Source organism: Bidens hawaiensis, unplaced genomic scaffold (genome assembly GCF_021521415.1).
Source record: "Bidens hawaiensis isolate Kalapana, Puna unplaced genomic scaffold, B.hawaiensis_p1.1 tig00045134_1, whole genome shotgun sequence".
NCBI classification, from domain to species: domain Eukaryota; kingdom Viridiplantae; phylum Streptophyta; class Magnoliopsida; order Asterales; family Asteraceae; genus Bidens; species Bidens hawaiensis.
Window position 1 is genome coordinate 26,118 of NW_027498017.1, and position 13,055 is coordinate 39,172.

At 38.0% G+C, this 13,055-nt stretch overlaps 2 protein-coding genes across 2 annotated transcripts; one reads left to right on the plus strand and one right to left on the minus strand.

Annotated features, from left to right (window-relative positions):
- Positions 1-324: 324 nt before the first annotated feature.
- Positions 325-3,152, plus strand: LOC143595430 (uncharacterized). Its single transcript, XM_077074448.1, has one exon. The coding sequence runs from the start codon at positions 458-460 to the stop codon at positions 3,113-3,115; it is 2,658 nt and encodes an 885-aa protein (XP_076930563.1). The 5' UTR covers positions 325-457; the 3' UTR covers positions 3,116-3,152.
- A 770-nt stretch (positions 3,153-3,922) lies between these two features.
- Positions 3,923-6,341, minus strand: LOC143595431 (putative serine/threonine-protein kinase PBL19). Its single transcript, XM_077074449.1, has 4 exons — positions 5,642-6,341; positions 5,299-5,559; positions 5,083-5,205; positions 3,923-4,568 (listed from the first exon to the last, which is right to left on the minus strand). Exons 1-4 carry the CDS (start codon positions 6,026-6,028, stop codon positions 4,020-4,022), a joined length of 1,320 nt encoding a protein of 439 aa, XP_076930564.1. The 5' UTR covers positions 6,029-6,341; the 3' UTR covers positions 3,923-4,019.
- Positions 6,342-13,055: the final 6,714 nt, after the last annotated feature.

Consider the following 13,055-nt stretch of genomic DNA (forward strand, 5'->3'; position numbering starts at 1 on the left):
ACCCTCCAACAATCACAAAAGTGCCGTTAGCCAGCATATACCCACTCGCTCGCACCTCGTATCACATGACACCGTTGTGGTGTCTGTGACCGATGTGGCACGAGGTCACATATGAAGCCCTTTCGTAACTTCTTGACCCACCAAACCTCCAAAATTCCCAACTTACAAATGCATGAATCCCTTTCGCAACTTCTTACTTTACTCGAAAACCCGATTTAACCCGACCTGATATAACCCGACTCAACAAAACCCAAGAACCATAAAACCCGAATCTAGAATAGTTAGGTTATCAGGTTATAGGTTATATTTTCACCGTTGAAAACCCGAAAAACCGGACCCGAAAAAATAAACATACTCCGAAAGTATAAGGTTTAAGTTTGAAAATTCAGTTCTCTTATCATTCCGCCACTCTGCTAGCAGACCACACTACCTCCGGTGACGGCGCACCGATCGCCGGATGTCTGCCGTCGTAATCCACCGCTCACGAACCACTCTCATCAAGGTCCGTAACTCTCTAATTTCCAATTCTACCCTCACCCCAAAACCCCAAATCACCCAACACTCACCATTCTCCAATAAAACCCATGACCCACTTCAAGATTTCTCACCCTTTAACTACCCACCCATTCAAGATTCCATTTTGAACCCAAATGAGAAACGCTTAATCTTCTTAGGGTTTGCTAAAATAATCAAAACCCATCAAGGGTTTGTCTTGAAAAGCTTTTCTAGTAACAAATTTTGCCCCTTTCTGTTGGTTAAGATCATGAAACTGCTTCGAAACCGAGACGCCGCATTCGGGTTTTTTAAATTCGTGTTCCGGGATGAGTCGGATAGGATAGTTAAGGCGTGTTGTGTGTCGTGTCATGTTTTAGCTATGCAGGGGTTTCGGGTTGTTGCGCAAGATGTGTTGGCGTGGATAATATGGAGAGTTGGATTGTTGAGAAGTCGGGACGTTGTGGAGTTTATGTGGGAGAAACATTTCGGGTACGAGTCGGATTTTTCGGTTCTTGATTCGCTTATGCGAGCGTTCGTGAAGGTTGAGATGCATTCACGGGCGTTAGAGGTTTTGGAGAGGATGAGAGGATTAGGATTGCAGCCGTGTTTGTCTGCGCTTTCGGTTTTGTTTAGGTTGTTGCTTAGAGTAGGTGATTACGGAAGTGTTTGGAAGTTGTTTAGAGATATGGTTAAAGTAGGGCCTCGGCCGACGAGTATTACATTCAATGTGTTGATTCTAGGGTTCTGTAAGAAAGGTGAGATTCGAACCGGAGAGGGTTTGTTACATATGATGAGGAAGTTTCTTTGTGAACCGGATGTTTATACGTATAACATTTTGATTAATGCGTATTGTATTTGTGGACGAACTTTGGATGCTTTAAATTTGGTTGATTTGATGGTTGAGAGTGATTGTACTCCGAGGTCTGCCACGTTTAGCACGATTATTAACGCCTTAAGCAAAGAGGGAAACATTGTGGAAGCAAGAAATGTTTTTGATCAAATGAAAGATATGCGTGTGTGTCCAAATACAATCGTTTACAATGCGTTGATGGATGGTTTTGTTAAAGCTAGAGAAATTGATCAGGCAACGATGCTTTTTGAGGAAATGAGAAGTAATAACGTTAAAGCGGATGGTGTGACGTTTAATATTTTGGTTGCAGGGTTTTATAAGTATGGGAGAGATGAGAATGTTGACCATTTGTTAAGAGATTTGTCAACGCCTGATTTGCTTCCGGACTATTCTTTACCGGATGTATCAGTAGCAAGATTGTGCTGGGCGGGTCGACCCGACGAAGCCACCAAGCTTCTAGAAGACATGGTGAAAAAGGGTTTACCTATTACGGTAACCGCTTTCAATTCTATAATTTCTGCTTACAGTAAACAAGGATTAGAAAAGAAAGCATTTGATGCTTATCATATGATGATTAAGTTCGGTTTCGCCCCTTCGTTCTCCACATGCAATTCTTTGCTTATGTGTTTGTCAAGAAATGGCAAGTTGCAAGAAGCAGAGGAGTTAATGTGGTATATGAAAGATAAAAATTTTTCAGTTAATCGAGTGGCTTTTACAGTGCTTATAGACGGGTATTTCAAAACCGGGGATTTAACGGGTGCTCAAAGATTATGGCTTTTTATGAAAAATGTTAACGCAGCCCCCGACGCGGTTGCGTTTTCTGCGTTTATTGACGGGTTATCCAAAGCTGGCCTTGTTGACGAGGCGTATAATATGTTTTTAGAAATGAAAAATAAAGGTCTTGTACCGAATAATTTCACTTACAATTCTTTGATTGCTGGATTTTGCAATGCTGGGAAGTTAAACGAGGCGTTGAAGTTAGAAAAGGAGATGAGGAAGACGGGTCTTTTTCCTGATTTGTTTACTAATAATATTATCATTAACGGGTACTGTAAACAAGGTAGAATGAAGTCTGCTATTAGTACCTTTATCGACATGCATAATATCGGGTTGGTACCAGATGTTGTTACTTACAACACGTTAATAAGTGGATACTGCAAGGGGTTTGACATGGTCAATGCTGATAATCTTGTTTATAAAATGTATAATAGCGGGTGGGACCCGGATGTTACTACATATAACATTCGGATGCACGGTTTTTGTGGCAGTCGAAGGATGAACCGAGCGGTCTTGGTGTTTAATGAGCTTCTTTCATCTGGAATTATTCCAAATACAGTAACTTATAACACAATGTTGAATGCAATTTGCAACGATATACTAGACCGTGCTATGATTTTGACTGCAAGATTGCTTAAAATGGCTTTTGTTCCTAATATTGTGACGACCAATTTGTTATTGTCTCATTTGCGTAAGCAAGGATTGCCAGAAAGGACGTTGATGTGGGGCCATCATTTGAAACAAATACGCGTTGAATTAGATGAAATAACTTATAAAATTCTGGAAAGAGCTGACTGTGACATAAAAGAAGATGTTGTATATTTAAGAGGGGCATCGGGAAAGAGCCTTTTTCTAGACTTCCTTATGTACCTTACGTATGACTATTTATACAGAAATAAGGTTTATGCTGAAACTGATATTTCTGCTATAAGAATGCTCGACAATGGATCTGCACGTGCTCATCAACAGCCAATGTTAGAAGTCAACAAGTGAAACTGTCCATTGAAACTAGGGTTTGAAGTTGTGATCAGCTGCTCAGTGATCTTTATGGCAGTTTCAGATTCTGTTCGAATGCACAAAAGGCTCTGTTGATGTTGAGTTTCGTGAAACTTGGTATATGTTAACCCTCATTGTTAAAGATTTGGTTTATTTTTAATGTTTATTTTTAATAATTTTTTTATTGTGTTGTCATTGATAAAGTACATAATGGCTACTAGTTCTATATAGTTTTCTACACACATATACTCAAAAAATAGTTGTATCAGTGTCAGTAAAGGACATCGTTATAGATATAATATAATAGACATATCTTGAAACATCTTTGTATATATAGAAGTAAAATGCGTGTGTTTTTTTCTAGTTTTATTTTCATCTAGTTTGCATTTTGTGATATTTAAGTAAAATATGCAGGGTGGTCAAGAATATGAGCCAGGCTTGCAGGTCAAAACTAATCAAGCATACGGATCATATGGTCAAATTATTTGAAGCAAGATGAAGGTATGCTTCACTGTTTTTGCTTTTAGAACTTTTAAATATCATGCCCATATGAAAAAGTTGTGGGATTCATAGATCTTGTGAAATAGTAATGAGAGTATATATTTTATGCAACTTTTTTAGTTTACATTGATGTATCACTGGCAGTTATGTTGCTTTTTTATGCAAAATTATTTGATTCATCGTATATCTCGCAGAAAGGATATAATAAACCAGATCTATGAACGGATAGGTTTTATAATATTAACCACTCTAATTACTAGCTAGTAAACATTATCAACTCTTGACATCTAAACATTGCATCTCATATATTTCCTCATTCTGACTATTTAGACTGTAAATACAAATAAAATTATACAAAATTGGGGCAATATTAAATTATTATTCAAATGGTTCGTGTGAGTCAAGAAACTTTAGCTCTATGCATTATCATGAACCCTTTTTTACTAACTCCCCCAACATGTTCACTTAACTTAGCCAACTGGGCCAACCTTCTCTTAGATGACTCTGATGCTTCCTTTGACTTTGACTTTCTGGTCAACTCTTCTGACTCATCTTCATCTCTTTCAAACTTCTTATTTGATGGGCTTCCTTCTGTAGATTCTTCTAAAATCTGCTTCAACGATTCCACAACTTGACTCATTTTAGGTCGGTCTTTTGCACTTTTTAGCAAACAACTGTCTGCCAGCTTGGCAATCTTCCTTGCAGCAGTGAGTGAGTATTGGCCTTCTAGTTTTGGGTCTATAATGAGCCCGAATTTTTTACCGTCAATTGGATACCGTCTTACCCAATCTAGTAACGCTTGGTCTTCCTTAGGTCGGTTTCTTTCTAATGACTTTCTACCCGTTAAGATTTCATATAAAACGACACCGAAACTCCACACATCACTCTTTGCTGTAAGATGACCGGTCTCTATGTAGTCTGGAGCTGCATAACCGTGTGTGCCCATAACCTAGAAACATAACCCAGAGAACCGGACGTTTAGTGAACCATTCGGAAAAAAGTTCTTTTAACTAACCAACATAGACAATTTTTTTGGTCATTTAGTTAAACGAACAGACATGTATAGATGTCTGGTTCATTCATTTATGTTCGTGAACGTTCGTTTGTTTACGTTCATTTATGTTCGTTAGTTTACGTTTGCTTAAGTTCTTTCGTGTATATATTCATTTAAATTGTTTTAAGTCCACTAAAATTTAGTCCAATTTTATGAAAATATAATGTTGCCAATTACAATGTAGTCTAGTTTTATTTGTGTTTTAGACTCAACAGATTGATGCTCATGCTTACTGATATTCGCTCAGTTATGTTCATTTACATTCATGAACTGTCCGTTTACATTGGTAGCGAACAAACAGACATGGACAAACTCTTTTTGTTTAATTGTTCCTGTTCGATCGTTTGTTTTGTTAAAGTTAAACACACGAACATGAACATAATAGTTTTACTAATAATAAAGTACATACCGCGGTTGAGACGTGCGTGTTACCCTCTGTGGGCCCCTCTCTAGCCAGCCCAAAATCCGAGAGCTTTGGGTTGAAATCTTCATCCAATAATATATTTGATGTCTTGAAATCTCTAAATATGACCTGAAACCATTTACAAGCATATCATAGGTTTATTACTTTAGTGTTAATTCTTTATATTTTATTTAAATGTTTATGATAATAAATTAATAATACTTGAGCTTCTAATTCTTCATGCAGATATGCAAGTCCTTGTGCTGCTCCAAGCATGATTTGAAGTCTTCTTTGCCATGGAAGAGTTTCATGAGAGTTCCTGAAAAGATGATCTTCCAAGCTTTTATTTGGCATGAACTCGTAAACTAACAACCGTTGGATCCCTCGCTCGCCATCTATCGCGCAGTATCCAATGAGTTTGACCAGGTTCAGGTGGTCAACTACACCAAGAAATTGTACTTCAGCTACCCATTGTTTGTGACCCTGCATTTTGTACATTCAATGAAATTACATGTCAATCACTACAGGTGCAATAAAGTAATAATAATAAGTTCCCTAATCATACCTGAAAACCATCTCTGTTTAGTTTCTTAACAGCAACTGCAATGGGATCACCGTTGCCATCAACAGGCTTAATCGAGCCTTTATAAACGCATCCAAATCCACCTTCCCCGATCTTTCTCAACCTCGTGAAATCATTCGTCGCTTGTCTAAGTTCCGCATAAGTAAAAACCCTCAATTTCCCGGCCTTTTCCTCGTACAATTCTAGGATGCCACGCGGCGACTTAGCTGATCCCGAGGATTTGGTCACTCGATCTTTACTCGAAACATCCTCTGATACTCTAGAATTCGTTTCGTCTTTTAGTATCGGTGCTGATCTTTGACTCCTGCTTCTGGATTTGTCTTTGAAGTAATGAAAGCACTTCATCTTGTTCTTGAAAGCCTTGAACATGCACTGAATATTTGGTGATCTGTGACTTAAAATGGTCAAAGAAAGGTTATTTAGGTTGGAATCAAGATGCCCATGTAAGCAATCTGCAAATTTAAGGTGGGAAAATGGTTAAAACTTAAACTAATGGAACTCACAAGATATGCAGGTATGATTCAAGAAAGTTGGTAATTTTCACTTGGTTTCTAGAGTTGTTTGTCTAATTGAAGTAGCTTTCTTATGATAGTTACAGGAGTTGAATTCAAATCTCATAAATAAGTATAAAAAGTTTTGTTCTTCAAAGTTTTCTTGCCTTTCTAACAAAAAGTTTACCTTTTTTTTTTTTTTAAAGAAAGCTGCACTTTAAGCAAGAGAAGTGGAGATTGGTGACTTCTTGAGTCAAATTTGATAAATTTGTTTATGAAGTCAAAATAGTTAGGTAATAACCAACAGAACAAAACCATGTACAAACTACAAAGTACAAACCTTCATGACTAACCATAAAGAAAAAGAAATAGGGGGCTATTTCACCAAAGTTTATAATTTTTCTTTACATACACACAAGGTATATGTATAGGAACATATATTCAAGAAAGCCCAAAAATTTGGGAAGAACAAGAAACCTATTAAAACCAACCTATAAGAGAAAGATGCCTCCTTGAAAGAATGAATACATATTTTAAGTGGATAATGAAGAAACAATATAAAAGATATGTCAAATCAAAGCTAGGATGTTGACCTAAGTAGTAAGAGACAACAAGAACACCTTAGGAAAGGGAGAAAGAGATAGTACCTTGGAAGAGAGGCAATTGGATAAAGATGAAGAAGAAGATAAAGAGTCAACAATGGTGTGCTATCATATACAAAATCCTATTAAAGCTGCCATCTTTGTGTTTGTTTTGGTGGTTGTTTCAAATGTTCAATATCTTGAATATGTAATTAATATGTGCAAGAAATCCCATATTTCAACATAATTGCATGATAACATTTAAAAAAAAAAATTCTTCTAGAAAGTTTTGTTTATATTATTATTCAATGCTTTTCTTTCTCCCAAGATCCCAATTTATTTGGAAGTATGTGTGGTTCAGCAATCACAAGATTATAATAATTGTTGCTACCATACACACACATACATATGTATGTGTACAAATACAGTCTTGAATATTGTTTAGGCTGAGGGGTGTGGGGCTTTAACGGGGGTGCGAGCGGAGGGCGCGAGCACCTCACCACCGGGGCGCGAGAGGGGCGCGAGCACGAAAAACAAAGCAGGCGCAAGGTGATTCGCGGGACCAGTATGGCATAAAGGTGCATGGGATTGTGTGAAAGAGCCGTTGGACATTTAAAATGAGCCTTTGGGCTCTTATTTAATAAAAAAAAAATTTTTTTTCTTCCTATATATAACCCATTTCACATAAAACAATTACCACAACTTCAAAAAAAAACCCAAATTCAACCCATCTTCCAAACTTTTTTTTAAAAACATGGCTGGAAATTGGTACCCAAACCTAGATTCAGATTATATTGACGACGATTTATGGTCGTCACCGCACCAACCGATGTTTTATTCGGAGCCGCAACAATCATCCGGCTTTCAACCATCCAACATACAACCGTCTCCTAACTTTGTTGTTCCGGAGACACAAGAATCACACGGTGAAGCTACGGGACAAAGAAGACACGCCCACCGGAAAAAACAAGTTGCAACGGACGGGTCGGGACAGGCTTCGACTCCGAAGACGAAACGGAAAACCACTCCGTGGTCATCGGATGAGAAGGAAGCCTTGTGTCGGGCTTGGATAGTCATTTCTGAGGATCGGCGTTGCGGTAATTGTTTTAACGTTTTTAAAAATGATTTTTAATAAAAAAGTTAAATAAAAAAGTTAAATGACTTACAAATTTATTTATTCATTTCGCAGCCGACTACCAAAAGAGCAAGATTTTTTGGACAAAGGTTAGGGAGACGTTCTATACGCTCGTTGGGAGTACAGAGCGGAACCCCGATATGATTTCGGGTCGGTGGTCCGAAATCAGAAAATTTGTCGGCTTGTTTACTAATCTTTTCAACAGGAACAGCGGTCGTATGAGACCAAGTGGCAGTGATGATTTGGCAGTTTACAATTTCACTGTCGAAGAGTGAAAGCAGGAGTGTTTGCGGAGGTATGGGACGGTGAAGACGTGGGACGATGTAAAGTTGTGGGAGAGGTTGAAAAGGTGTTCCAAGTGGATTGAGCTGGTGGCGCCGGACGTTGATGCGGAAGTACGGCCGAAACGGACTAAAACAAGTTCGTCCGGAGCGTATAGCACTTCAATCGGGTCGGATTGCCGCGTTGGATTCGACCTAAACATTGCGGGGGAGGAAACGTCTTCACCGCCGAGGAGGCGGCCATTGGGACGGGACGCCAAGGGGAAAAAACCGGCTGAGGGGGAAGCCGTAAACATCGCCAATCTTGTTGAATCCCTCAATAAATTCAACAAAACCATGGAGGTGGTCTCTAATGACAAAAAGGAAAAAAGTCGAATGAGAGATTTGGACTTCCTTACTAGAGACTTCAGTAACCTAAATCCGGTCGATCAAATGCTAATGGAAAAGCAAAAGGAACGTATCCGAAAGAGGTTGATCGAAGAAGACCAAGCCGAAGAATAAGAATAATGTTTTTTTTAGTACTTTTATTTTTATTTTATTTTTAGATATTAATGTGTTTTTTCATTAATGTGTGTTTTTTTAAATAATTTATGAGTTTTTTTAATAATACGTTTTTTGAATATATTTATAAAAAAATTAAAAAAAAATCCGCTGGAGCCCCTGCTGGAGCCCCTCCACACCAGGGCCAGGGGCTCCACCGGGGGCTCCAACACCCCCCTTATCCAGTTTCTCTCTCTGCCACACGTCATAATATTATTGGCTGGAGCCCCCACTCGCGCCCCCATTAGAGCCCCCCACACCCCTCAGCCTTATGAATGAATTTGGATCTGTCTAGGGGTTCTATATATTGACCACTTTGACTTACCGTACAATTATGTCATGATTCATGTAACTAAATAAAATTGAAGTCATTTACTCATGTTGCAAGTAGGGGGGTGGACTAGACATGTTGTTAGGTACATGTTTTAGGTATATGTTGCAAGTGTTGACCACTTCTAGAGTTTCAAGCACTTTTGGTTATTGTGCAAATGGAGTGTTTTTCTTTTTGTTATAAACTTATAATGCTTCAAAGGAGTTTAGTGTTAAAGAATTTGATAGTTAATCTGGGTTTAATATGTACTTCTTTCCTTTGGTATGCTATTCTTGATATCGGATATGGCATCTCAAGCACGTTGTTGACATTTATGGTATGGTTGGTTTAAGGTAATGGAATGAAGGGGGAATGAAAACATGAAATGGACAAGAGAATGAAATTGATCATTGCCAATCCGTTGTCTTATTTGGTTAACCTATGTGAATAAAATGAATTATTACTTTATATTGTTTGACGTCCAAAAAAATTGTAGGAATGAAATAAAAATAATAAAAGCGCTCCTATCTCAAATTATTTTTTTTACCAAAAAAACAAAAAAACTGCAATGGCTACGGTGGTGGTAGCTCCGACGACGCAAATGGTGGCGGTGGCGGTGGTCAAGCGGTGGTAGCATTAAGTGATAGTGATGGTAGGGTGGCGACGATGGTGGTGGCGGTCATGTAGCAACAGTGGTGGTAGTGGTGATGGTCAAGCGGCAACAGTGACAATGGTTACGCTGGTTACGGTGACTATGGTAGCGTTGGTGGTAAGGTGGTGGCGGCGAAGGTGGTGATGGCGATGGTGGGGGTCAGGTGGTGGTGGCGGCGATGGTAGTAGTAGAGGTGGTTGTTGTTTGGTGGCGGTCAGGTGGTGGTTGTTGTTGTTGAGAAAGTAGGGTGAAGAAGGAATGGAATGAAAAAGAAGGGGGTGGCAAGAATTTGTTTTGATTGAATGAGATTCCATGTGTAATGGATGATTCCATTCTATCGAGCCACCAAACACTTTTTTCATTCTCATGCAATGAATCTTTTCATTCCTCCATGTCATTCTTGCAAATCAAAAGCTACCTTAATGATTTAGATTCTTATCACCCGCTTGCATACCGGAATGTAATCACTTGGTTTAATTTTCTCAAAATATGTTTTCGTTATGCATTTGTATTTCTTTGTATTGTGTATTTTTGCTTTATAAATGCATATCTTTGTAGGTTGTTTTGCTTAATTATTTTTATGGTAGTTTTTAGTATTAATTTACTCCTTTTTTAGATCAAAATAAAAAAAAAAAAAAAAATAATAATAATAATAATAATACCAGGTTTTTGCTTGAATTTATTAAGACTTTGGTTTAAACATTTAATCTAAATTAACCATCTTTCAGATCAAACATTAGCATTTCTAAATACTAACTAATAAATCTTTGAGTTATCTTTGGTTCAAAAACCTCTCGTGTTGTAAAGGTATTTTATGGCTAGATAGGTGTAAGCTCTTGTTGTAATTTGGTTGTCGGTTGTTTGGTATCTAGCGTATTACTAGTTGTTTAATGTTATTTGTTATTTAATGGAAAAATATAGAGAGAGCTTTTTAATGCTTTATTATTTTTATTTAGCAGCTGGCAATGTTGTTTGGATTTGATGCAAGGGAATCTTCCTCAAATTTGATGTTTGATTTTTTTTTAAAAGTGGTGCTTATTGCAAACAACTGATCAAAAGGGGTGTTGGGTATTGTTTTTAATCACAAGAGGGGTTTTCGGGGTTAATATTGACGAATAAGGGAATAATAGAGGTGTAGGAGAGATCATAATTCTAAACCATTTATTCGCCACTAGCAATTACAAGTAACTCTTATTCGCCACTATCAATGGCAAGTAACTCTTGATATGACATAAAGCTTTTCATTCTTTTATTACTCTCTTATTCGCCAATACTAACCCCAAAAACTCCTCTTGTGATTAAAAATAATACCCAACACCCCTTTTAATTCAATGTTTGAAATTAGCTTCACTTCTAGAAAAAATTCTTTAAATCAATAAATCTATAATTAAGAGCCCCATTTTGACCAAATCAAAAGTTCAACGTCTCACTCTCCAATACAAATCGATTGTGCCATTTAGAGAACTTTTAATATATTTTTTCTCACGTTTGTGATAAATTTGTTTAAAGTGTGTTTAGGAGCTACAAGAACAATCTAAAAGTGGGTTAACATGATACAACACACCGAAAGACATTATTAAAATAAGAAGGTCTTTAGTTTAAATACCGGTACAAGCTTTCTTTTGAAGACATGCCAGTCTAAAACCCCAAAGTTCCTTACTCGATAAATAACAATGATCTTATGGACCAGCAACCCGTTAGTAATTCAAACTAGCCCTTTAAAAAAAAGAAAGAAGCATAACTATTAATCTTTTATTTTTCTAAAAAGAACAATGTTATAGATCATATTACCATTGACCATTCAATTATCAATAATAAGTGAAGTTGATGGTTGGTGCCGCAAGACCCTAACTGGGCCAAGTGGCACCTCCTCAACGGTTTAATTTTTTGTTTTTTTATTGGTTAAATGTTATTTCTTTTTGTTTTTTTTTAGATTCGTAACGAACGTTTTGTTTTTTGTATTACCGAATTTGTGATGACTCGTCGTCGCAATGTCCGAGACTGACAATACTAAGGTTTTATCGACTCACCGCGCAACGTCCAGCACTGACAACGCTCGGGTTTACCCACACCCGGGTTTTACCGAACTTAATTTTAGTTCTGGTACTGTAATCGCGTTGACTCACTACCGTCATCCGGGACAACCGACGCCGCCCCATTAGCCTACCTCAATTTTTATTATTATTTTTTTGTTTCCATTTTGTTTTACTTCCAATACCGTAACGAGCGTAGCTACTATTTATTAAATTCGTGTTGATTCGCCACTACGACACCCGGGTTTTACAGACCGTTATCTATAATAAGTAAAGTTGATGGTTGGTGCCGCAATGCCTTAATTGGGCCAAGTGGCACCACCTTAACGGTCTAATTTTTAGTTATTTTTTATTTTTTTATTGGTTAAATGCTATTTCTTTTTGTTTTTTTAGAGATTCGTAAAAAACGTTTTCTTTTTTGTATTACCGAATTTGTGAAGTTGTTGTTGTTTTATTACCGAATTTGTGATGACTCACCGCCACAATGTCCGAGACTGACAATACTCGGGTTTTATCGACTCACCGCACAACATCCAGTACCGACAACGCTCGGGTTTTACCGAACTTAATTTTAGTTCCAGTACCGTAATCGCGTTGACTCGCTGCCGTCGTCCGGGACCAACCGGCGCCACCCCATTAGCCTACCTCAATTTTTATTTTCATTTTTTTGTTTCCATTTTGTTTCACTTCTAATACTGTAACGAGCGTAGCTACTATTTATTGAATTCGTGTTGATTTGCTACTACGACACCCAGGTTTTACAGACTGATGTAACACAAAGTGTACATCTTATTGCATCAAATTACCTTCATATTTATCCCAAACTCCATGCAAATTCATTGTTTTAGGTACTTATTTGAGTTATTTGTGAATTTGCAGGTCCGGACGCCCGCCCGACAAAGAAAACATGAAAAGATGGCGTTTCGGGGACAAAAACAAGCAATCTGCCAGACCTGCACGCCCATGCCAGCCCGTGCATGGGCCCGTGCCAACCTGGAAATGTGCCAGTGCAAGCCAGTGCATGTTCTACAGCTAAGAAAGTTCAAAATAACCAGCCCGTGCAAGCCCGTGCCGGAACAGAGAAATCTGACTTTTTGGTCAGACTAAAGCAATGGGTTAACTTCCCACATTAGTGCATGGCCGTGCGTGCCCGTGCACCTGCCCGTGCCAGACGTCCATAATGCATAAATACACTTCCATTGTCCTCATTTCAAGTGTGGAGCCTTAGAGGAATTCTCTAAACTTGCTGGAAAATTATTGTGTGTTTGCTAGAGAGAATTCAAGGCTTCCATCTTGTGTGATCATGTAAGGCCCCGTTCTCGGTAACCCTGCTTTGGTGTTGGATTTACTCATAAACACAATTCTAAAATCAG

Coding starts and splice junctions, on each gene's coding strand:
- LOC143595430 (XM_077074448.1), top strand. CDS start 458: ATGTCTGCCGTCGTAATCCACCGCTCACGAACCACTCTCATCAAGGTC.
- LOC143595431 (XM_077074449.1), bottom strand. CDS start 6,028: ATGTTCAAGGCTTTCAAGAACAAGATGAAGTGCTTTCATTACTTCAAA. Junction 5,560..5,641: donor TAAACAGAGATGGTTTTCAG/GTATGATTAGGG, acceptor TACAAAATGCAG/GGTCACAAACAATGGGTAGC. Junction 4,569..5,082: donor ACACGCACGTCTCAACCGCG/GTATGTACTTTA, acceptor TTATGTTTCTAG/GTTATGGGCACACACGGTTA.